This window comes from Pyrus communis, chromosome 11, assembly GCF_041283825.1.
Source record: "Pyrus communis isolate YQ-2024b chromosome 11, ASM4128382v1, whole genome shotgun sequence".
Lineage (NCBI taxonomy): Eukaryota > Viridiplantae > Streptophyta > Magnoliopsida > Rosales > Rosaceae > Pyrus > Pyrus communis.
In genome coordinates, this window is record NC_142575.1 from 8,728,204 (window position 1) to 8,755,218 (window position 27,015).

General features: G+C 36.9%; 2 protein-coding genes across 2 annotated transcripts; both read right to left on the reverse strand.

The window, feature by feature from the left end:
• Positions 1-332: 332 nt before the first annotated feature.
• LOC137709212 (uncharacterized) lies at positions 333-6,772 on the reverse strand. The gene is given in 10 exon segments (XM_088679039.1): positions 333-1,006; positions 1,008-1,063; positions 1,482-1,954; positions 2,063-2,116; positions 3,935-4,066; positions 5,099-5,248; positions 5,340-5,846; positions 5,949-6,038; positions 6,179-6,495; positions 6,582-6,772. Coding segments are annotated over 10 exon segments (2,376 nt in total). The 5' UTR covers positions 6,638-6,772; the 3' UTR covers positions 333-465.
• Positions 6,773-19,342: 12,570 nt separating this feature from the next.
• Positions 19,343-25,506, reverse strand: LOC148692847 (uncharacterized). Its single transcript, XM_088679114.1, has 8 exons — positions 25,298-25,506; positions 25,054-25,146; positions 23,622-24,134; positions 23,382-23,531; positions 22,703-22,804; positions 21,105-21,152; positions 20,510-20,997; positions 19,343-20,098 (listed from the first exon to the last, which is right to left on the reverse strand). The coding sequence occupies exons 1-8, from the start codon at positions 25,335-25,337 to the stop codon at positions 19,490-19,492; spliced, it is 2,043 nt and encodes a 680-aa protein (XP_088535240.1). The 5' UTR covers positions 25,338-25,506; the 3' UTR covers positions 19,343-19,489.
• Between the last annotated feature and the right edge of the window lie 1,509 nt (positions 25,507-27,015).

Consider the following 27,015-nt stretch of genomic DNA (forward strand, 5'->3'; position numbering starts at 1 on the left):
TTCTCTGCTCACGTCTACCTCCCATATTGTTATTTTCAAGACCTTAAAACTCATAAGATAACTAGTCGTTGTGAAAGAATTGGGGTTTTCTATATTTTGACTATAGAGGATATAGTTCTTTTAGGTTCAAGTAATCATCAAATTCTAAAAATGTAAAATAAATAATAATAAATTTCGGAACAAAATATCATACAAACATTGTTATACTTTTCCGCTTTTTGGCTTGCTTCAAGGAATTCATTTTATTGACCAAAACATAGAGCCTATGTAGAGAGTTTGTTTTAGTCACTAACTCAAAATACAAATCCACCTAAAAAGAAAACTCAAAAATATAAATTGAAGCTCGAATTTTCTTTTAGAATTGAAAGCGAATATATTATTGTCAAATAGAAAGCACATTGGCTTCTCTTTACAAGTTTCTTAAAAAGTAGCAAATCCAAACCTAATTAAAGATAACATAGGAATTCAAAACAAAATTTTCTGCTTCCTATCAAATATTCCAGGTCCAAAAGTATTAATGAATAACTCAACAAACAATGGAAATTGCATCAATATGAACGAGGTAACTGGAACACTGGCAAGCAAAATGCTTGGAATAACAATTGATGACTTCCCCTCAAGCATAATGTAAAGACCTGAAGAAAAGACAATCATCATGGTGGCAATGGATAAAAAGAGGGTGAAAAGGCCTATTATCATTTTTGTGGGCAATGATTTGTAGAAATCATCTTCAGAATAACGTGACGTGAGAATGCCTAAAAACATGATAACCGAAGTTGTTGAAGAAAAGAGTGAGATTGCATCTGAAACTATAAAAGTGGTGAGTACACTATTAGTCAAGAATGTACGACGACCTGCCTTTTCATCATTTTCACCAGGAACTATGAATGCTGCAGCAAACATTATGGTGACAATAAGAGCACCTACAACTGTACAAGAAGTTGTTGTTTCCTTCATTGACTTTTCCGCCTCTTTCCCCAATTCTTTGTGATTCTCCATAAATACTTTTCTTGTCTTTGTTTATAGATTCACAATCCTTAGGATGTACAATGCTCTCCACCTCCTGCATTTTTTGGCAACAAAATTATTCATGGATGAGACTCTTAAATATTGTCTCTTCATATAAATCCTTGAACTTTTGTCGTTTGAGACACCACGTAACCCAAAATCATTAGTTAAGCATGTAGAATGATAATATATTACGTAGTTAAACCATAATAATTTTTTCCTTTTAGTTTCATTTTTTTTTTTCAATTATGCTTGTGCATGTTGACAAACTTTTTATTTTTATTTTTTTTATTTTAAAGAGAATAATTTTAGTATTCTCTTTTTTCTTTGAAATTGAATAAATATAAAGTAACAAAAATATGTGGAGTGGGAGAAAATGAGGGTAGAATAATAGCCAGAAAAATTATATAAACAACATATAGGCAAAATATTTTATAATTATAAGCTATATAGATAGGTAGATAAGTAGTCACCTTAAACCATTGTAGTTCTCTCTGCATTTGCAAAGCTGCACCTTGAATGTGATTAATTTGTGACAATGGGGTAATACTTGCTACCGTATGTAGCAAATTATTGCCAAATTGATCTCTCGTCCTCACTCTTGCTCGTATTTCATCGGCATGATCGAGGCCAGGTATATTTTCCTTTTTGCGCAACTGATTGGAGACATGTATTAGATTATAAATTTTGTGGTGACGACATTCAGCGGCAATTTGCAACAGGTTCTGGTCCTTTTTGTTCGTAACTAAATTTATAGGATATGATGAATTTCTAAGAAAATGAGTAATATACTCCACATGCCCTCGTTCTGCTGCTACACACAATGCTGTGTTCAATTTCATTCGTTGATATTTACTCATATCTCCTTCATTCGCTTTAAACATGAGAGGTAAAAATTGCGCAACCCACTCATGCACCAATTTCATCTGATATATATGATTGATTCCTACATTAAAAACAAATACAAATTTACAATCATTTAAAAATAATATTCACTATTAATAAAACAATCATAGAAAAATCAATTAACAATATGATTGTGTATGTGGCCTACCCAAAAGTGTTTGGAGATTTGACACTAGTCTTGGGGATAAACCCATTGCCATTCCTGCATTGCAATTCAAATTTGATGACAAATAAATAAATAAATACACACACACACACCATAAATGGGCCATTCTTCGTACCATGTTGGTTTTTGTCAAACTCACGCATGTGTATTACTTAGCTTTTTTTATGTTTTCTTTACAAAATTATTACTTTTCTCACATTTTTCATATTACAAATTAAAGTGAGATATATTTATATCAATGAGCTTACCTTTATTAAAGAGATAGTACCAGTAGCCGAGCCAGGTTTTTAATGTATCAGCCGATATAGAAACCAAAGGGAAAAAAACTCTCAACTTTTTAACCTTGTAGAAAAAAATCATAAACTTGTATTTATGGAACAACAAAATTCATATTCTATATTATGAAAAAAAAAAAAAATCATATTTTATGCACAAAACATATAACTCATTGTTAAAGAAACTTCAAAATTTAATAACTTTTTGAACAATGTAAAGGCAAAATATTATAAAAATATAATTTCAACTTACCAGTAACTAATTCAAAATTCTGAGGCAAGTAATAATTAGAAAACGATTTTTCCTTTGGTTTTCCTGTGCTGTAGTGCGAACTTCTTGTTGAACTTTAGTACTTTATCATTAGCTGAAGGATATACATTTATTTTTATTTTTATTATGTTCCTCGTTTCCTGCCTTTTTTAACCTTTATAATCATATTGGTGGGGTCACTTAATACTATGGTTTGTTGGTAATTCTCTTCATTCACTTGTAAGTGAAATACATTAGGTTTGATTGTCGTCATTAACCAATTCGAACCAAATTATTATGGCTAATCCATTATGAGATTTAGTCCACAATATCTCCAAAAGAAGCTATAAAACCACTAAGGAGGTTATTTAATTGAGATTTTGTGGGATTTTAATTCTTTTAATGAATCTAGGGGCATTCAATCAAGATTTTAAGTGATTCTCTAAAATTCAAATTGTACTCAATCAAAATTTTAAGTAGTTTATTAAAATCATTAGAAATCTGGGTGTATTCAATTAGAATTTTAAAGAAGTGTATAGCATTCCAGTGTATTCAATTAGATATTGATTTTAAAGAAGTGTATAACATTCCATATGTATTCAATTATAAATTGATTTTAAAGAATTTGAAAAATTTTAAGGAATTCGAGAAAATAAAAGAGATTTCATAGCGTATTTTAAACATCTACAAATCTCTTATCCACATGTATCCTCTCTCTCCCCTTCCTCTCTTTCACACCGCAATAACAGCCCATTAGAGACGAGCCCTTATCTATTTCGGTTTTAAGATTCACTATAATCTGCCCATTTTGTTTATGTTTTGTGTTTTAAGTATTTTGTTAAGGGGTGCATTCAATTGAGAATTTGAAAGGTTTTAATGGTTTTATCATTTCCCTCGAAATCTCATTGGAAAAGATGAGATTTGTGGATGCATAAAATATAATACGAATCTCCAATTCCCTCTAATTCCTCAACTTTTTCAAATTCTTTAAAATCAATTTCTAATTGAATACACTTGAAATGTTATAATTTTTTTTTCAAATTTTAGTTGAATACACCCAGATTTCTAAGAATTTTAATATACTATCTCAAAATCTTGATTGAATACACTTTGAATTTCAGATAATCCCTTAAAATCCTGATTGAATACCCCTAGATTCATTAAAAGAATTAAAATCCATTAAAATCTCAATTGAATACACTTTCCTAAATCAACGTGACTATATTTAATATAAAATAAAGATGTTCTTATATTCTTGTAGTAGCATTATGGAACAAATTTATGATGGCATTAACAAAAACCAAATTGGATTGCAGACATGTAAATTACCTGCGAAAATGAGATGCCCTTTATTCTCCTTTTGGTCTGAGAGATGCCCTTGATCACTTTGGCCACTTTTATGTTTTTCAACATTTATATGACTATCCTTGTTGATTGGAGGAAGACGTTTTATACGTATAACTATCAAGATAAAGAGCACAAGCTCAGTCCTTAATAAAAAATACTCTTCTCAAGTTTTTATTTTTATTTTATTTTATTTTTATTTTAAGTTATATTTCTCATGTTAATTGTTATCAAATCATTGTTTTGTACCATACACAGAAATAACTAAATGTCTTTTACGAGTATCATTAATGAGAGGGAGAAGTTTTCTGTTAAATCATTTTTATGCCCATTATTTTACTTTTCTAATATCTTTATTGAATTGTGAATAAAGGATTAAATTGTTCACTCAAAAGGTCTTTTGGTTAACCAAGAAAGTTTTGTTAATAAATAACTAATATATGCTCATACAGAAAGTGTGTATGAATTTTTTTTAGTTTAGTTTTTAAAATGGAGGGGAGAGAGAGAGAGAGAGAGAGAGAGAGAGAGAGAGAGAGAGAGAGAGAGAGAGAGAGAGAGAGAAAGAGAGAGAGAGAGAGAGAGAGAGAGAGAGAGAGAACGTGAGAGTGGGGAATGGAGAGAGGTTTATTTATTTTTATTTTTTTTATGTTTTTATTTTTTAAAATTAGAGAGGTTAAAAGTACATGAAAGTGAAGCCTAAACAAAAAAAAGAGTAAAATTTTGTTTTGTAAAATTATGTTACTGTCCTTTACTATTTTGTTGGAATAGAAGACTAAATAATCTTTTCACCATCTTTCGGTTGATAAAGTGGATTCTATTAATATATAGTTTACATATAAGTATGATAGATTAATAATAATATATATATATATATATATATATATATGATACAAGTAGATAAACACCAACGAATGCCACAAAATTAAGAAGACTACCATATGATTTTTAAGAAGAAAAAAAAAAAAATGTAAATACTGCCATTCCCTGCCGTGCCCCCTTTCAGTTTACCAACATGAAGTTTGAACCCAGCAAGCCCCACACGAGATTTCAAACTAGCAATGGTGTTGAAGAAGAAAGATGAACATAAAATAAAAAACAAACGATACAGACCAACACAAAATCAAAGTTTGAAGGAGCAAATGTACTAACCATAATAGATCAATTTTTTCCATAAATTGAGCTGGCTTCCACTGAAGAATGCAAAACGGTTATTGGCCAATGTTACTACAGGGATATTCATGTTGCGGTCTATAGCCATTGCCAACTTTGGATAACGTTGAATCAAATCCCACGCAATATCTATATATAATACAAATGTAAAAAAAGAACATTGTTAGTATACAGACAACATATTAATAAATAAAAAATTCTTACACGGGAAAAAATCTACCAAATCTGTTGTGATAGAAACCGTCAGAAATAAGTTGAGCAGCATCGGAAACTTTTAGCGTTTCGTGTGGAGTGAGGGAATAGAAATAGCGAGCCAATGCTCCCCCTTTCGTCCTCTCTTGGGCCACGACAACAAGAGGCCCCTCGACCCAACGAGGTAAAATGGTAAGTAAATTATTGTTCTTTTTAACCATGCATTCAGCTGCTTGAACCCTGTCTGGACAATAATTTATTATACAATAAAGTGCAGTGTAACCGAAATCGTCTGTTATTTCCAAGTCTTCCGTTGCCGTTAAATCCACCAACTGTTGTATAATGTGCACGCTGCAGCTCATGAAATTTTTGCTTGCATAGTGAAGAGCTGTACCATGCCGCACAAATGGAAGTCTGGCTTTTCCTTCCTGGGGATATTGGCGAAGAATCTTGATCGCATTATCCCAATCATTATGCTTGACATAGTTGGCGAAAGTTTTATGGATATCGTTGGCATTGCTCTCATGATCATGTCCTGCATGTTAGTGGTTAGCTACTGGACCTAAAAGTTTATCAGCATTTCATTACTATTAAATAGAATTATATACAAGTATTAATTTGTGAGTATACATCATACCTCCAGTGTGGCCTTCTTCCATTGCCGACTGTGGCGTAGCATCATCATCATCAGTCTGAGTTGGATACGCTTCAAGAACTGACCTCGTCTCTGAAAATGAAAACTTTGATGTTAAGATACGTCTTAATCAACACATCAAATGAGACTAATAACACGGTACAACCATACAAACACTGCCGTATGTTTATCAGCTTTTCTTTTTTCCTTCAACTTTTCATGTATATACGTACCTTTTTCATCTGGTGGTTCATCTGGCTTCAATGTTGTTAACAAAGTATACCATGCTTCACTGGCCGTGGTTTTGTCCTTGATAATTTGATAAGTATCACCCCTGCAAGAACTCTGGATTGCATATAAGGCCTTGGCATCCTTCTTCCCCCAAGCCTTATCATCAATTTTACCGTCTTCTCCTATAGGAGATTCATAGGTGCCATCGACAACGTCCCAAAGATCTTCGGCCAACAAGTAGATATGAATCCGAGAACTCCAATCATCATAGTTCTCACGGTCAAGAACTACAGGAACAACTGTAGCTGTCATGTTCACCCTGCCCATTTATTCAACGAGATTTTATGTTAGTCGAGCATATGTTAAAAAAAAAAAAAAAAAAAAGTCAAAGCTGTCTAACACCACTTGAGGAGGACTAGTGCCTTAGTGGAAATCAAGCACCCCCTTGTGGCCCTCCTCATCCAAATTCGAGGCTCCCTTTTCCCCTCAAGACTCCACTTAACTATTGACAAAAAAACGACACTACCCTATATAAATGCTAAGAACAAACGAAGAAATCATAGTATGTGTGTTTATATTTCGAAAACAAGGGAAGCAACAAGATCAAAGAACGAAAACAAACCAAGTCCTGATTTGACGAGGAATAACCTGTAATCCAAAATACACACAAATTTGAAAATGTATGTCTCCAAAATGGTTACAAGATTTGGAAGATGAAAAGGGAAAATGAAATCAAATGAGAGAAGTGGAGAGAAGTTTATAGAAATCAAAAGAATCTCATTCTGACATGGGATGAAAATTTTGAACAACTGTCAAGACAAGTAAGAATCTCATTCACAAAAGAAAAAGACCAAAAGAAAGTATAAAACCGGGTAAGTCATCAATGTTACGCATCATTCAATGTTACGGGTGTTATAGTCATTAGTTTTGATTTCCACAAGTATTTAAATCTTTTGCGAAAGATGTGACATGCATATATGTACAGCCTTCTTGGACACATTTGATAAGTGGAGCCTTCTTTGCTCCTCCCACCATGCGTACGGCCGGTTTGATTTTCCTCTTTTGAGTAATAGCATTTCTAATGGTGTAGGCGATTGAATAGGGGTGAGTCATGTAGGTCAAAATTAACTTCAATGGTATAGGCAATTGTTGCCTGCTCCTGAAAAGTAGGCCAAACTGAAAATCTTTACTAAAAAGCAAAAGCAGAGCTTGCTATTTAGAATTTACTAATTTAGATCATAAAACGCATTTGCAACAAATAAAACGACCATGACAATCAAAAAGTGAAAGAAGTTGAATGCAGCAAAAGCTAAAGCAAAGTGCGCAGGGTTAATTATATCTAAAGTAACTCAGTAGATTCTAACGCACATACATCCCTTCAAGCAAAGTGTGCAGGAACATCGACCAGAAGATTCTAAAGCACATGCATGCCTTAAACTGAAGAATCGCACCACGTTCAACATCAACATCAATGCTATATCAGTTTCTATAGTCGCTTGCTTGTCAATTGTTGATTTTACAAAGTGAATGTCTGCCGAAAAGCACAAGGAAAAGCACCCAAATGAATTGTGTTTTCTTCAAATCCTTTTTGAAGGGCAGCTCATCGGCTCCACCAATACTCAAACAAAACCTGGACACCAAGGAAAGAACCCAAATGAATGAATTCACAGGTCCTACGACTCAGGAAACAAAAAAAAAAAAAAAAAAGACAGAACATCGACTAGAAGATTGAAAAGCACATACATCCCTTCAAACTCAAGAATCGCACCACGTTCAACATCATCATCATCAATGCTATATCAGTTTGTGAGAGAGAGAGAGAGAGAGAGAGAGAGAGAATTTGTAAGTGTCGATTTGGCAATGTCTTTATGTGTAGAGAGGTACGAGTGCTATATCTGTTTCCAACTAAAGCAAAGTGTGGGCATATGCTAGTGAAAATCGAAAGAACGTAAAGACAAACCAAAACTGAAAATCTTAAATAGAAAGCAAAAACCAAAGCCTGCTATTTAGAATTCAGATCATAAAACGCATTTGCAACAAATAAAATGATCACGGCAATCAAAAAGTGAACAGTGTCCAAAGCAGCAACACTAAAGGGAAGTGCGCAGGTTTAGTCATCTCTTAAGGAACTCAGTAACCTGTTATAGCGAATAACGCCACAAAAGCAAATCCATTTGAAGGGCAGCTAATCAGCTCGAGCAATTCCCAAACAAAAACTGGATAAGAACCAAGGAAAGAACCCAAATGAATGAATTCACAGGTCCCACATGAAAACAAAAAGGAAAACAACGTGGGCTAGAAGATTCTAAAACACATACATCCTTTTAAATTGAAATATCGCACCACGACCGCATCTCTTGCACAGCTTCGTAAGGGCAGAGAAAATATTGAACATGCGAGCACATGCACATAATGTCCCTTCGCGCCAGGGGAAATGACAGACAAAAAAAGAAGAAAACAGATCAGAAGCGGGACTCAAAATAGTGCAGAGTGAAACAAAGCAAATTCATAACTACTCATACAATAAAATCCAACATGTATCAGATTATTCCTTGTGAAAAATAAAATGAATCCTAAATATCAATCATAAAGTAAGTTGAATATTGAAGATCAGCAGGATATAAATAGACATGTGTAAAGACAGAATGTTCTATTCCTTAGAACAATTCAAAAATAAAACTCATTAGGTGACTGAGAAACAATAAACCAAGAACTGAGAGTCAGATTAAGCTCAGCAAAAGCAGATAAAATTATTGAGATTACATATCGACAAGAAGTACAACCACCTTTTGAACAAGCTCATGTCTAGTGGAATCAGTGCTCAACAATGTCAATTTTTTTTGTTTCAAACAGTGCACATTTGCTTTAAATGATTTTTTTTTTTTTTTTTGGGAAGTATTTTGGATATGATAGCTTAATAGTATAATAATTTTGTTGTAATGAATATTTTTCAATTGCAAAGTTTCAAGCCAATACATTGATGTCTTGCAAGGGAAATGACTCTACGAAAATATAACCTTTGTTTTGGTTGATACAATGATTTGTTGCTCAGAATTTTTCTATTGATTGAATAATTTATTTTTAAAAATGCCCAAAATTTATGGGTTTGAATTAGAGTTTCAAAAATAAAATTGAGAATTGTTTAGTATGTAGGTTAGAAGTAAAAAAATGTGCAAAAAATGAAATGTCTAAAATACCCTTAAATTTAACAGTCCATTAACGAAAATTAGTAAAGTGAGACAAAAGAGTTGAAAATGTTAGTTTTAGGGGGCAAAGTGAGACAAAACCCGTTTCAAGGGGTAAACTGAGACTCAATAGTAGTTTAAGAGGGCATTTTGACTAATAAGCCTACTTTTTAAGCTACTAACACATGAATCGTCTTTTCAAAATTAACATTTTTGGATGTACATGTAATTTTCAAAAATATGATGTCTTTGAACTTGGTTCTTTTATGCGATAAATCAGGATGTCCTCCGGTATTTTAATTGTTATGGCTCGACAGTGGCTTCTATTGCCCTCCTTTTGTATGCATGTATGGCTTAGTTTTGTTAGTCTCTACTTGCTGGGTTATGTTTTTCCCTGCTTGAGATAACAGTGTAGTACATTTCCCCATTTGGGGTAGCTTCAATGAATTCATTATATTGACAAAAAAATAGAGCCTATACAGAACTTGTCTTAGTAACTAACTCAAAAAAAAAAAAAAAAAAAAAAATCACCAAAAAAGAAAACTCAAAAATATAAATTAAAGTTGAAAATTTCTTTTAGGATCAAAAGTGACACACCCCGACCGAGATCAGGGCGTGCTGGCCGTCACACGAAGGTGACGTAACCATGTGCGCGTGCGGAAGCTATTAAGATAGTAAAATAAAAGTACGAATAATTAAAAGCCTAAAAGCATACAAAGTACTAGTGTATGTGAGACACAATTTCAGAGTAAGTCTACAGCAGTCCAAAGGAAAAGATACGACATATTTACACCCGAAGGTGACCCTACAATGGTGAATGTCTGTCAGAAATGCCGGGACGCCCTCTGGGATAAATCACCGAACTTGCTAGGCCACTAGAACCTGGAGGGGCGCAAAAACAAAAGCGTGAGTGGGCAAAAACAAAGCTCTTTGAAAACTCTTTAGCAAAATACATTCTAACCCCTCGCCGTAAAACCTGTATACTTCCCAGAAAATGAACATATATACGTATGTATAGATATGTCAATCATGCTCCACAATATGCCATTCATGCTCAATAATATGTCATGCCGAAATCTCATAATAATATGCAAGTGCTCAGGTATAATCGTATCAATCATATGTAATCTGGCAGCCGGGAGTCACCTAACGTGACCTGTACGGCTGCATCTAGAGCTCCACTCTCAACTCAATAACTGAATCTGCACACAAGTCGGAACCACCTACTGTGGTTTGTACGACAGGCTGGGTGTAATGTATATATGTATGCTCTAGTGCTACGATCACGTGAAGCTGGGCGATAAATCGCGGGTCACCTACAAGTCGGAACCACCTAATGTGGTCTGTACGACAGGCTTGCACCTATCTTGGATCCAAGGCGAGCATGCGGTGCTGGTGAACATACACGTGAAGGCTGGGCCCTGGCCTCGGGCGGGAGCACTAACACCGGGGGTGCAGATTATGAGCTCTCTAAACCTCTCAAACTACCATTGCATACAAACATAAATACCACTTACCTGGCACTTACCTGTGCGTCCACAGCACCAAATACACATATATAAATGTATGCCGTTACTAATACATGCGATGATGAGTAAACAATATTCATATGATGCATGGCATAAAACAATTAACCTTTTCTATTTAATTTCTGGGAATTAATATGTATATAGGTATATATGGAAAACAAAAGCCCACTCACTGATAATTAGAAGGGTCGTAGCCCCCCTGCCTCGAGTGTGAACGCTCGTCCTCGGAAAACGAATCACCTATACGCGACAAAGTTACGAAAACGTTAATTTAAAAGCACCTAAGCAACTTCTCGTAATAACTTCTCATACATTGCTCAATTTGGACAATTGAATATACCAACGTGATCTACACAACCTCAGGATCACACCCATATTTTTAAAATAATTTTTGGACCACGCACGCGCCCCCACGCGCCTGAACAGGCACGGACCCACGCGCCCCCACGCGCAGCCACGTGCACTGCACACTGACGGCGTCAACTGACGCCATCAGGAATATTCCGTTAACTGACGGAATATTCCGTTAACTGACGCCGTCACTGCCGTTAGGAATATTCCGTTAAACTTAACGGAATATTCCCCTTCCTTCTCCGGCCAGTCGCCGTCGCCGGAAAACTGGGAATTTTTCAAACTTTGTTTTCTCCTTCGTTTTTCAACCATTTTTCACGATCTTTATACCAAAATGAAGCTTAGGACTAGTAGAACAACGTTAGACTAGTTTTAAGGCCTAAAAATCAAGGAATCTCACCTGCAACAACGATCCAAGTTCGGCCAACTTCGAACCTAGCCTTCCCGACGTCCAAACTCGTCCAACGAACCACTCCGAGGCTCCTTGGGACCTCACAAACACATCTACAAGCTTAGAAATTCCAAAAACACACTAGTTTAGGTTTGCATGAACAGTGCTCAAATCGGACCTCGTCGAAACGACGTGAGAACAACGATATCCTTACCTGAAAATGACACCTCTGAACTCCTCTCAGCTCCACGAACACGATGGTGGTCTTGGTTTCTCGATTGGTGAAGGTTTGAGTTGGTTTGTATGTGTGTCTGTGTGTTTGCAGAAGGAAGAAGAAGAAGAACTCGGGGAGAGTGAGAGAGAGAGAGAAAAGAGACAGGGAAGAGACAGGGAATGAGGGAATCCCGGGGGAGTGAGACGAGATGTATGAGTGTATGTGTGGTCCTACAACACCACACAACACAAAACTACACGTAAAGTAACGAACTAGGGGGGTAAAATCGTAATTTCAAATGTACGTTTCGGGACGGGCTGTTACAACCTACCCTCCTTAATAGAATTTCGTCCCGAAATTCAAAACAACCACATATAACCCCTAGTGATCGAAAAACAATCTAGGATACAAATCCCTCATTCGTTCTTCTGTCTCCCAAGTAGCTTCTTCAACCGAGTGATTCCTCCACAAGACTTTCACCAAATTCACCGTCTTGTTCCTCAGAACCTTCTCTTTCCAATCCAAGATCGTTAACGGTTCCTCGTCATACGTTAAATCTGGATTTATCTCTAACGGTTGAGGAGGTATCACATGTAACGGATCAGCAACATAGTGTCGAAGCATAGACACGTGAAAAACGTTATGCACTTTAGCCAACTCCGGAGGCAACTCCAATCTGTAAGCTACCTCACCAACTCTTTCTGTGACTAAGTACGGTCCGATGTACCTGGGACTCAACTTCCCTTTCTTTCCAAACCGCACAACACCTCTCCACGGTGACAGCTTCAGAAACACCCAATCTCCGACTTCATACACTCTGTCCGTAGCATGTCGATCTGCTAAACTTTTCTGCCTGTCCTGAGCTGCTTTCAGGTTAGACCTAATTACTTGAATATTTTGAGTAGTCTCCTCGACAATCTCCGGACCCACTAAAACTCTTTCGCCAACCTCTGACCAACATAACGGAGTGCGACAAGATCTACCATACAAGGCTTCAAATGACGCCATGCCAATGCTCGAATGGAAACTGTTGTTGTAAGCAAATTCCATCAAATCTAACCGCTGGTGCCAAGCATCACTGAACTGTAACACCGATGCTCGCAGCATATCTTCCAAAGTCTGAATAGTTCTCTCGGACTGTCCGTCCGTCTGTGGATGATATGCCGTACTGTAAAGTAGTCTCGTACCCAAAGCTTCTTGAAAAGCTACCCAAAACTTCGAGGTGAATCGTGGATCACGATCCGAGACAATACTTACAGGGACACCATGGTACTTCACAACCTTTGAGATAAACAATTCTGCTAACCGGCTCAAAGAGTACTTCTCTCTTACTGGAATGAAATGTGCCGACTTAGTGAGCCGATCAACGATCACCCAAATGCCATCAAAGCCATTATGTGTACGCGGCAACTTGTACACAAAATCCATAGTGATATTTTCCCATTTCCACTCTGGAACGGGAAGCGGTTGCAACAATCCAAACGGCTTCTTTCTTTCTACTTTAACCTGCTGACAAACAGCACAACTGCTCACATACTCAGCTATCTCCCTTTTTATACCCGGCCAATAGTAAAATGGTCGAATAGTATGATACATTTTGGTTGCCCCTGGGTGCATGGCATAAGCCGAGATATGTTCATCGAGAATTTCCTTTTTTAAATCTGCATTACTAGGCACGAACATTCTACCTTCTAACATCAACATGCCATCAGAATCACGAACTCTGAGATCTCGCCTCCTTCCTTGATCTCGAGCTCGAATTAGTTCTTGAATTTGCTCATCAGCTACCTGAGCTTCAAGCACCCGATCAACCAAGATTGGCCTAACTTGAAAATTAGCAAGTAATGCCACTTCTCGATCTTCTGCTTCTAACCTTACTCCCGTAGCACGCAAGTCCACCAAAAGAGGAATACGACTAGCGTACAACGCATTGATACGGCCATGTGACTTCCTGCTAAGTGCATCGGCCACTATGTTCGCACGACCAGGGTGATAATCAATCGTGCAATCGTAATCGCTGAGCAACTCCAACCACCTTCGTTGACGAAGATTAAGTTCCTTCTGGGTGAAGAGATACTGAAGACTTTTGTGGTTTGTGAAGATCCTACACTTCTCTCCGTAAAGATAATGTCTCCACAACTTCAACGCAAAGATGATAGCAGCCAACTCCAAATCATGTGTAGGGTAATTCATCTCATGGGGTTTCAACTGCCGCGAAGCATAAGCAATCACCCTACCATGCTGCATCAATACACATCCCAGACCATTCAAGGAAGCATCGCTATAAACCTCGAAATCACCACTATCGTCCGGGAGTGCCAAAACAGGTGCATTAGTAAGACAATGCTTCAACTGCTGGAAACTTTGCTCACACTTATCATTCCACTCAAACTTAACATCTTTCCTTGTTAATCTCGTTAGTGGCAAGGCAATTACCGAAAAATCCTTAACGAATCTCCGATAATATCCCGCCAAACCAATGAAACTTCTCACCTCAGTGACGGTTCGTGGTTGCTCCCAACTCTCCACAGCTGCAACCTTCTGAGGATTAACAAGAATACCTTGAGCAGAAATGATGTGCCCCAAAAACGCAACTTGATCTAACCATAATTGACACTTGCTAAACTTAGCATACAATTGGTGTTCTCTCAACCTCTTCAACACCAAAGTAAGATGTCGGACATGCTCCACTTTGGACTTAGAATACACCAGAATATCGTCAATGAAGACAATGACAAATCTATCCAAGTAAGGCTGGAATACCCGGTTCATTAAATCCATAAAAGCTGCTGGTGCATTCGTCAACCCAAACGGCATCACCAGAAACTCGTAATGACCGTAGCGAGTCCTGAACGCCGTCTTAGGAACATCATCCCTACTAATCTTCAGCTGATAGTACCCAGACCTCAAGTCTATCTTAGAAAATACACAAGCACCTCTCAGCTGATCAAACAAATCGTCGATACGAGGCAATGGATAACGGTTTTTAATCGTCACCCGATTCAATTGCCTGTAGTCGATACATAGCCTCAAAGTCCCATCTTTCTTCCTCACAAACAACACTGGAGCGCCCCAAGGTGAAGTACTAGGCTGAATAAATCCTTTATCCACTAATTCCTGTAACTGAACCTTCAATTCCCTTAACTCAGCAGGAGCCATACGATAAGGAGTTAAAGAAATAGGATTGGTACCTGGAAGCAACTCAACATTGAACTCCACATCTCGATCTGGGGGTAAACCAGGTAAATCCTCAGGAAAAACATCAGGGAAGTGTCGAACCCCTCTCACATCCTCAATTCTGCTAGGAACGACCTCCTCTAGCACCACATGAGCTAGATACCCCTGACAACCTTTAGACAACAACTTCTTCGCTCGCAAAGCCGAAATAACGCCGTGTCTTACCCCGCTCTGCTCACCCACAAAAGTAACCTCAGGTAATCCAGGACGGTGAAACGTAACTACTTTCCCGTAACAATCAATGTTAGCACGATAGAAGTGCAACCAATCTGTGCCCAATATCACATCAAAATCGATAATATCTAACGGGATAAGATCAGCTGGCATAACAACACCCTCTACTATCACTGGACATCCTGGGTACATACAATCTACAACACATCTCTCTCCTCTAGGCATAGCGAACTCTAAATCGTACCCTAGAGGTGTGGGGCGAGGTTGCATTACTTGAGCAAATGTATGAGAAATTACGGAGTGTGTAGCTCCACAATCAATTAAGACTCTAGCAAAATAACCAAGAATGTTTAACGTACCCATAATCAAGTCCGGGTTGTTCTGAGCATCCTGCAGGGAAATATTGTGAATACGTCCCTGGCCCTGCTGTCGTCCACCACGACCTCTGCTCGCTTGAACACCGCGACCTTGAGCTCCACGCCCCTGACTGGGCTGACCCATCTGTCTCGAAGACCCTGCACTACTAGTAGCATTCTCACTCTGCTGATACTGTCCTCCTTGGTACCACTGAGAACCACCTACCGGAGCTGGAGGATATGGCATGTAGTTGCTGGGATACGGGGGATAACCACCTTGTGAATACGGGTCCTGGGGGTACTGATACGGTCCCGGGGCATAGGGAACAGCATCACCCTGATAGTGATAGGCACCACCTCTACCTGCTTGACCATAATTACTCGGACCTTGGATTTGCCGAATCGGTGCAGGTGGCGGCATAAAGGTCTGCTGCGGCTTCTGCTGCTGACCCTGGGGACAATTCACCGCTCTATGTCCCACCTGTCCACACGTGAAACAACTACCGCTAATCTGCCTGCACTCGTCGAAGTGTCGATTATTACATCTACGGCAAAATGGGATTCGGTTTCGGCCACCATCACCTTGTCTCTGGCCTCGAGCACCTCCATAAAACCTACCTCCGCGTCCTTGTCCAGAGGCACTGAAACCACCACTAGACGAACTTGAACTCGCACCACCCTTTTTGAAGTTCTGAGTTTGGCGAGGCCCAAGCGATGTTTGACCTTTTCCTTTGTCGTCTTTCTTCTGATTGCCGTTTTTCTCTTCGTCACTATCACTTGACATATTCTCAGAGTCCTCTACCCTCAACAATATCTCATAGAACTCCTGGTAGGACTCACAGTGAGTAGTAGTCACCATAGAACGCCATTTCTTCTTAGTGCCCAAGCGAAAACGACGAAGCATCTCCGCCGGATTACCAGCGACATCAGGATAGTAACGAGACAAATCAGTGAACTTACGATAATACTCGTTAGCCGTCATCTTTCGCTGTTTCAACTCAGTGAATTCCTGTTTCTTACGGTCAATATACTCAGGGGGTACAAATCTCCTCTGAAACACATCCTTGAAAACATTCCAATCGGTCCTCTGAGCTGGAGTCAACATACGAAGTTCTTGCTCCCACCAAGCTGCAGACTCCATCTCCAGAAACCAAGAGGTTGTCTCGACCCACCTTTCCATAGGAAGGTTCCCCTGGTTATGCAACACACGGAAAGTCTTCTCTATGTGTTCCAACCAACGTTCTGCACCTTCGTGACCCTCATTACCTTTAAACTTATCCAACTTCAAATTATACATAGTCTCCAGAGGAGTCCTCTGGGGAGGGCGCATCACTGTTTGAAGGGCTGTAGCAATCACTTCCCCCAACTGAGTAAGATCAGGGAAACTAGGCTCATCTGAGCGACGTGGTTCCCGACGAGGCGACATGATTCTGACAGAAGACACCAACTATTAGAATACTCACAAAGACACAGGACTGCCAAACCTAGGCTTTGATACCAAGCTGACACACCCCGACCGAGATCAGGGCGTGCTGGCCGTCACACGAAGGTGACGTAACCATGTGCGCGTGCGGAAGCTATTAAGATAGTAAAATAAAAGTACGAATAATTAAAAGCCTAAAAGCATACAAAGTACTAGTGTATGTGAGACACAATTTCAGAGTAAGTCTACAGCAGTCCAAAGGAAAAGATACGACATATTTACACCCGAAGGTGACCCTACAATGGTGAATGTCTGTCAGAAATGCCGGGACGCCCTCTGGGATAAACCACCGAACTTGCTAGGCCACTAGAACCTGGAGGGGCGCAAAAACAAAAGCGTGAGTGGGCAAAAACAAAGCTCTTTGAAAACTCTTTAGCAAAATACATTCTAACCCCTCGCCGTAAAACCTGTATACTTCCCAGAAAATGAACATATATACGTATGTATAGATATGTCAATCATGCTCCACAATATGCCATTCATGCTCAATAATATGTCATGCCGAAATCTCATAATAATATGCAAGTGCTCAGGTATAATCGTATCAATCATATGTAATCTGGCAGCCGGGAGTCACCTAACGTGACCTGTACGGCTGCATCTAAAGCTCCACTCTCAACTCAATAACTGAATCTGCACACGAGTTGGAACCACCTACTGTGGTCTGTACGACAGGCTGGGTGTAATGTATATATGTATGCTCTAGTGCTACGATCACGTGAAGCTGGGCGATAAATCGCAGGTCACCTACAAGTCGGAACCACCTAATGTGGTCTGTACGACAGGCTTGCACCTATCTTGGATCCAAGGCGAGCATGCGGTGCTGGTGAACATACACGTGAAGGCTGGGCCCTGGCCTCGGGCGGGAACACTAACACCGGGGGTGCAGATTATGAGCTCTCTAAACCTCTCAAACTACCATTGCATACAAACATAAATACCACTTACCTGGCACTTACCTGTGCGTCCACAGCACCAAATACACATATATAAATGTATGCCGTTACTAATACATGCGATGATGAGTAAACAATATTCATATGATGCATGGCATAAAACAATTAACCTTTTCTATTTAATTTCTGGGAATTAATATGTATATAGGTATATACGGAAAACAAAAGCCCACTCACTGATAATTAGAAGGGTCGTAACCCCCCTGCCTCGAGTGTGAACGCTCGTCCTCGGAAAACGAATCACCTATACGCGACAAAGTTACGAAAACGTTAATTTAAAAGCACCTAAGCAACTTCTCGTAATAACTTCTCATACATTGCTCAATTTGGACAATTGAATATACCAACGTGATCTACACAACCTCAGGATCACACCCATATTTTTAAAATAATTTTTGGACCACGCACGCGCCCCCACGCGCCTGAACAGGCACGGACCCACGCGCCCCCACGCGCAGCCACGTGCACTGCACACTGACGGCGTCAACTGACGCCGTCAGGAATATTCCGTTAACTGACGGAATATTCCGTTAACTGACGCCGTCACTGCCGTTAGGAATATTCCGTTAAACTTAACGGAATATTCCCCTTCCTTCTCCGGCCAGTCGCCGTCGCCGGAAAACTGGGAATTTTTCAAACTTTGTTTTCTCCTTCGTTTTTCAACCATTTTTCACGATCTTTATACCAAAATGAAGCTTAGGACTAGTAGAACAACGTTAGACTAGTTTTAAGGCCTAAAAATCAAGGAATCTCACCTGCAACAACGATCCAAGTTCGGCCAACTTCGAACCTAGCCTTCCCGACGTCCAAACTCGTCCAACGAACCACTCCGAGGCTCCTTGGGACCTCACAAACACATCTACAAGCTTAGAAATTCCAAAAACACACTAGTTTAGGTTTGCATGAACAGTGCTCAAATCGGACCTCGTCGAAACGACGTGAGAACAACGATATCCTTACCTGAAAATGGCACCTCTGAACTCCTCTCAGCTCCACGAACACGATGGTGGTCTTGGTTTCTCGATTGGTGAAGGTTTGAGTTGGTTTGTATGTGTGTCTGTGTGTTTGCAGAAGGAAGAAGAAGAAGAACTCGGGGAGAGTGAGAGAGAGAGAGAAAAGAGACAGGGAATGAGGGAATCCCGGGGGAGTGAGACGAGGTGTATGAGTGTATGTGTGGTCCTACAACACCACACAACACAAAACTACACGTAAAGTAACGAACTAGGGGGGTAAAATCGTAATTTCAAATGTACGTTTCGGGACGGGCTGTTACAAAAAGCGCATACATAATTGTCAAATAAAAAGCACATACATAATTGTCAAATAGAAAGAGTATACATAATTGGCCAAATAGAGAACACATAAATTGGCTTCTCTTTACAAGTTTATTCAATAGTAGCAAATCCAAACCCAACTAAAGATAACATAGGAAACAACTCAAATCAACTTTTTCTTCTTCGTATCAAATATTCCCCGTCCAAAAGTAGAAATGAATAGCTCAACAAGCAACGGAAATTGCATCCATATGAACGAGGTAACTGGAACACCGGCAAGCAAAATGCTTGGAATAACAATCGGTGATTTCCCATCAAGCATAATGTAAAGGCCACAAGAAAAGACAATCATCATGGTGGCGATAGATAAAAATAGAGTGAAAAGACCTATTATCATTTTGGTGGGCAAGGATTTAGAAAAATCATCTTTAGAATAACGTGACGTGAGAATGCCCAAAAACATGATAACCGAAGTTGTTGAAGAAAAGAGTGAGATTGCATCTGAAACTATAAATATTGTGAATACCTTATTAGTTAAGAATGTAGGAACATCTTTCTTTTCATCATTTTCACCGGGAACTGTGAATGCTGCAGTAAACATTATGGTAACAATAAGAGCACCAACAACTGTACAAGAAGTTGCTGTTTCCTTCATTGACTTTTCTGCCTCTTTCGCTAATTCTTTGTGATTCTCCATAAATACTTTATGTGGTGTCATATCATATTGGTTTAGAGATTCACAATCCTTGGGATTTGCAATGCTCTCCACCTCCTGCATTTTTTGCGACAAAGTTATATATGGATGTGACTCTGAAATCTTTTTCTCTTCGTATAAATCCTATAACTTTTGGCGTTTGAGACACCATATAACCCAAAATCAATAGTTAAGCTTGGAGGATTATAGTATAATACGTAGTTAAAAAATAATGTTTTCCTTTTTAATTTCAATTTTCCCGTTAAACTTGTGCATGTTGACAAACTTTTTGTTTTTATTTTTTATTTTTAAATAGAGTAATTTCTGCATTCTCATTTTTTCTTTGAAATTGAAGAAATAAAGTAACAAAAATATGTGGAGTGGTAGGAGAAAATAAGAGTAAAATTATAGCCACAAATATATATGAACATCGCAGAGGCAAAATATTTCATAAATATAAGTATGTATATATAGATAGAAAATAGTCACCTTAAACCATTGTAGTTCTCTTTGCATTTGCAAAGCTGCACCTTGAATGTGACCAATTTGTGACATTGGGGTAACACATGCTACCGTATGTAGCAGATTATTGCCAAAGCCATCTGTCATCCCCACTCTTTTCCGTATTTTTTCAGACTGATCGAGGCCAAGTACGTTTTCAATTTTGGGCAACGGATTGAGGGAATATATAAGATTATAAATTTCGTGTTGACGGCATTCAACGGCAATTTGAAACGGGCTCTGGCCTTTATTGTTCTTAACTCCAAATAAAGGATATGTGTCATTTCCAAGAAAATTAAGAATATACTCTACATGCCCTCGTTCTGCTGCCACACACAGTGCTGTTTCTAATTTCTTTCTTTTATTAAAACTCATACTTTCACTTGTCATACTTTCACTTGCTGCTTTACACATAAGAGGTAGAAGCTGCTTGACCCGCTCATGTATCAATTTCATATGGTATATACGATTGATTCCTAGGTTCATTAAAAACAAAATACAAATCATTTTCAAATAATATTGACTATTAATAAAACAATCATAAAAAATATCAATTAAAGATATGAATGTGTCTGTGGCATACCCAAAAGTGTTTGGAGATTCGCCACTAGTCTTCGGAATAAACCAATTCCTGCATTACAAGTCAAATTTGATGACAAAAAAAAAAACATTTTATTTACCATAAATGGGTCATTCTTCTTACTGTGTTGGCATACTCACCTATGTGTATTACTTTGTTTTTTTTTATGTTTTCTTACAAAATACTACTTTTATCACATTTTTATATCATATTTGTACTATCTTTTTAACATAGAATAACAAAATTCATATTCTATATTATGAAGAAAAAAAAAATCATATTCTGTGCACAAAACATATAATCCATAGTCAATGAAACTTCAAACTTAATTAATTTTTTAACAATGTAAAGGCAAAAAATTATAAAAATATAAATTCATCTTAGAGCATCTCCAAAAGAAACGTCAAATTCAAAACATCAAATTTTAATTTGATGACTGACTTGGCAATTTGACATATTGTCAATATTTTCATTCCATCCGATATGCCAAAATTTGTTGTTTCATTTATGTTTTCTTTAAACAAAAATATTAAAAGTTGGGCTGTTGGTGGCTTAAAAATAATAAAATAATACTTAAATATGCTAGTATTTAAATGAAAGCAAGTGAAATGCCTTTCGAATTAGCAAATCCTTATTTGATGCCAGCGTCAATTTTGACATTTCCATGTCTATGTCAGCTTTAACATCTTGATTAGAGTAAATGATACATCATTTGTTACTGTTATATATTTATATAACATTTTTAACATCTTATTTGAAGATGGTCTTACTAGTTTTATTGGATCCCCAAAGGGACTAAATTCAACTTACCAGTAAATAATTCAAAATTCGAAAGCAAGTAAAAATTAGAAAACGATTTTTTCCTTGGTTTTTCCTGTGCGGCAGTGCCCCAGCTTTTTGTTGAATTTTACCATTAGCCGAGAGAGAGAGAGAGAGAGAGAGAGAGAGAGAGACATATATATATATATATATGTTCCTCAGTTCCTACCAGTTTTAACCTCTAAGCTCATATACTACGATCTAATGTTATTTTTCTTTATTTGTTGTAAATGAGAAATTTTATATTTGATTTTTGCCAAAGACGAATTCGAACCAAATTATTATGGCAAACTTATTGTGAGTTTTAGCCCACTGTCCTCGTGGGCTATCCCCCAGTGTAAGTGCTTTCCAAAAAAAAAAAAATCTCAATTTTGGGATCGATTCTAGATTTCAAATTTTAATTCCATTTTATGCATGCATGTCAAAGATTGGGGATGAGGAAGGTGGATAAGGTCGTTTCTAACCTGGGCCGAGAAGAATAGAAAGTTGTGGGTGAAATCCGAGAAAACCCTTTTATATTTCGGTTTTAAGTTGGTTTTGGACAGATTCACCATAATCTACCCATTTTGTTTATGTTTTGTGTTTTAGGTATTTTGCTAAGTCAATGTGACCAACTTAAATCACATGACTCTAGCTTAACATTCTATCTACTGATATCATGAATACAATCGTTAGGAAATATGGAATAAAGATGTTCATATATTTTTGTAGTAGCATGCATTATGGAACAATTAACCATGGCATTAACAAAAACCAAATTGGATTGCAGACATGTAAAATACCTGAGGAAATGAGATGTCTTTGATTCTCTTTTTTGTTTGAGAGATACATTTGATCACTTTCAGGAACATTTACACTAGTAGGAAGAGGTTTTATGCGTATACCTATCAAGATAAGGATACAAACTCAATTATTAATTCAATTAAATTTCATGGGACAAAGAATTTCAGAAGTCGTTGTAGTAAATAAGCCTGTAATGTTTATTATTACACTTACACAATGTCACAAACCAAACATATAACCCTTAAGTTGACAAAAAAAAAAAAAAAAAAAAAAAAAAAAAAAAAAAAAAAAAAAACATATAACCCTTAAGATTGATTACTTTAACCATTCCAGCGTTGTTAAAGATTCCCAAAGAACTCAATCCTCTAACCAAACATATAATATAACAATGAATTTTCTTAATTAGCTATGGATTGTCACTTAGCAGTACAGTCTAATGGTATTTCTCGTTACTTGTAAGTGAGAGGTGCGAGTTCTTAATCAATTTATTCACCCCGCTTCCAGTGTAAATATATATAAAAAAATATAAATGATGATGTGTAATCCTAGACATTGGACCAATTTCAAGTAACTGTCTAATTCTAATTGTGACTCACAAAATTAGATTTATATCAAGTTTTATCTTTAGAAGGAAAAAAACAAATATAATGAGAAAATAAAAAGCAATAATTTACTAACCATAATAGATCAATTTTTCCCATAATTTGAGTCGGCTTCCACTTTTGAATGCAAAACGGTTATTGGCCAATGCTACTAAGGGGATATGCCCGTCGATGTCTGTAGCCATGGCCAATTTTGGGTAACGTTGAATCAAATCCCACGCAATATCTATATATAATAGAAGTGCGAAAAAAGAACATTGTAAGTATACATATAAAATTTGTAACAAAGAAAAAATCACACAGGGAAAAATTGTACCAAATCTGTTGTAATAAAAACCGAGAGAAATAAGTTGAGCGGCTTCGACAACTCTTAATGTTTGGGGTGGAGTGAGGGAATAGAGATAGCGAGCCATTCTTTCCCCTTTAGGCTTCGATTGGGCCACTACAACGTTGTGGGTATCGTAACACCTTATTAATTTGGGGTTTTTTTTAAGCATGCATTCAGCTTCTTCAACCCTTTCTGGATAACAATTTACTAAATGATAAAAAGCTGTGGCACCGAAACAGTCTTGAATTTCCAAGTCTTCCTTTGCCATTAAATCCACTAACTGTTGTATAATGCCCACCCTGCGGCTCATGATATTCAGGATTGCATAGTGAAGAACTGTACCATTCTTAAAATGATCATGCTCCACCACAAATGGAATTTTTGCATTCCCTGCCAGCTCGCGATGTTGGCGAAGAAACTTGATCACATTATCCCAATCATTAGACTCCACATATTTGACGAAAGTTTGAGAGATATCCCTGGCATTGCTCTCATCATGTCCTGCATGCCGTGTCTGTTAATTGCTAAATTTCCCATACTTACACAAAAATAATTAATACAATGTGAAAACAAATGGGAAATTCTACGGAAAATTTAACAAAATAATCCTACATTGAAAAATAATAAACAATATATAAAAGAGATTAAACCCCTAACTAATATCACCGAGGTCTATTGGTGATGTTGATGTTGGTGGTTTGCCATACTATTACCATTAAATAGAAAGGATTTTTGAACATTAGTCTTTACAAAATATTAGAATTAAAAAAAAAAAAAAAAAAAAAAAAAAAACCCTTGGTGCTAGATTACATATTCAATTTAATACTTTTATTAAACTTTATATTCTATTTTTGTTATTTAATGTCTCCACATTAAAATTTTAATTTTATTAATATGCACATATTAGTTCTTTCAATTATATATGACGGCATGGAAAGGTGTTGTGCCCTTACATGATCGTGTGGGTTCAAACCTCATCAGTGACTAATCTAACATTTAATTTACTAACGCTATCGTTTCACTAAAAAAAAATTATATATGAATATAAATGTGAAAATATTAAAAGAAATTAGTGACACATAAATATGTAAATACATAATTGTACAAAAATGACTGTACCAAAATGTTTGTAGCGACATATACATAATGAACTTAAATGTATGTACTGAAATGTATTATATTGAATTAATGTACCTAAATGTTAATACCGAAATGCATTATATTAAAGTAATGTACCGAAATGTATTATATTGAATTAATGTACCTATACATTTGTATCAATGAATATACCAAAATATATCAAATGAATTAATGTACATAAAAGAAGATTATACATAAATAAATTAATGTACATAAATAAAGATCATTAATTACTATTAAATAGAATTATATACAAGTATTAATTTGTATAGATATATACCTACAGTGACAGTGAGACCTCCTTCCAATGTCGGCTCTGGCATAGCACCATGATCAGTCGGAATTGGATACACTTCGCCAACTGACATGTACTCTGAAAATGAGAATTTTTTATGCTAAGATGACGGATGTTATCATTCACTTCTTAATTTTTTTTTTTTTTCCCTTCATAATATATACAAATGCTTATGCATGTGAAAATAGTTACAAAATATTCCTCATCAACTTTTCATGTATGTACGTACCTCTTTCATGTGATGGTTCATATGGTTCATATCGCTTCATATCGCTTCAAATTAATATTCAACCAGATTTTATGTTAATAGAGTATCATGAAAGAACAAAAATGAAACAAAGTCAGCTGTCTAACACCACTTGAGGAGGGCAAGTGCCATAGTGGAAATTAAGCACTCATGTGGCCCTCCTTGTCCAAATTCGAGGCTCCCCTTTCTCCTCAGAACCCCACCTAACTATTGACCAAAAAAAAAAAAAAAAAAAAACAAACGACACTACTTTATATAAATGCTAAGAACAAGAGAAGAAATCATAGTATTATATTTTGAAAACAAGTCAACCAACAAGACCCAAGAACGAAAACAAACCAAAGTCCCGATTTGACAAGGAAGAAACTGCAATCCAAAATATAAACAATTTTGAAAATATAAGTCTACAAAATGGTTACAGGATTTGGAAGATGAAAAGAAGAAATTAAATCAAAAGAGAGAAGTGGAGAGAAATTTATAGAAACTTGAAAGAATATCATTCTCACAAAAGAAAAGGACCAACTACTAAGACAAGTAAGAATATCATTCTCACAAAAGAAAAGACCAAAGTAAAGTATAAAATCAGGGAAAGCTCCAATGCTATGTATCATTCCATAGAAGAAATTACTTCCTATTGATGACACATCATTTAGTTTGCAAATTTGGTTTAATAATTTGGTCTCCCTATCATTACCCTTTCATTTAACATTCCAAACAAATACAGATGTGTTGATTGGGGACAATGTTGTAGTGACCTAGAAATTAATCTGGAGTGAATTTGCTCCAACAAGAGAACTATAGTAAACTCCGAAACAGCTATCACATGTACCAAAACTACACATGCCACCATACTAATCTAACACAAAACGATAGATGCAACAGATTTATAGATGTGACCACACAAGTCGACACCGAATAGTGAGGCGCAACCTATACCACAAAACGATAGATGCAACACATTTGTATCATTGACTACAACAAGTCATCGCTGAATAACGTGACCACATAAAGTCATAGCGGAGAAGCGATACCATGTAAAGTTATTGTTGGTAGACCAAAACACATAACTCGTCGCTCAAGGTGAAAACTACATCCAGCCAATGTTGTAGCACAATCCAACACTCGCTAGGCGAGATAACGAAACTAAACTTAATTACTCGAAGAAGGAAATCACTTGTTGGCTCATTCCAATGTAGGATTAGGACACTCTAGCAAAGCTACATGTAATGTCAATGCTCAAGTTGGATCTGCAAATCTACGAATCAAGTTCGAAGACTCCAAAAACATATAAAAATACAAAAATTGCTCATCATCATTAAATTTAATAAATTAAAAAAATTGTTAGAAAATTATATTCCACATGAAGCTGGTGGTAGATGTGTGACAGATGTGATATATATATATATATATATATATATATGCCTTGTTGGACATATTTGATAAGTGGAGCCTTCTTTGCTCCTCCCATCATGCATACGGCCACTTTGATTTTCTTTTTTTGAGTAAAAGCATCTCCAATAGTGTAGGATTTTGAATAGGCAAACTCATTTTGATGAGCAATGTAAGTCAAAATTAACTTCAATGGTATAGGCAATTGATGCCTACTCCTCAGAAGTAGCCAATATTTTCTAGAGAGATGATTTTCAACCAGAATTTTTAGCTTATCGCACATTTTCTATATTTCTAGTTATCGCATTAAA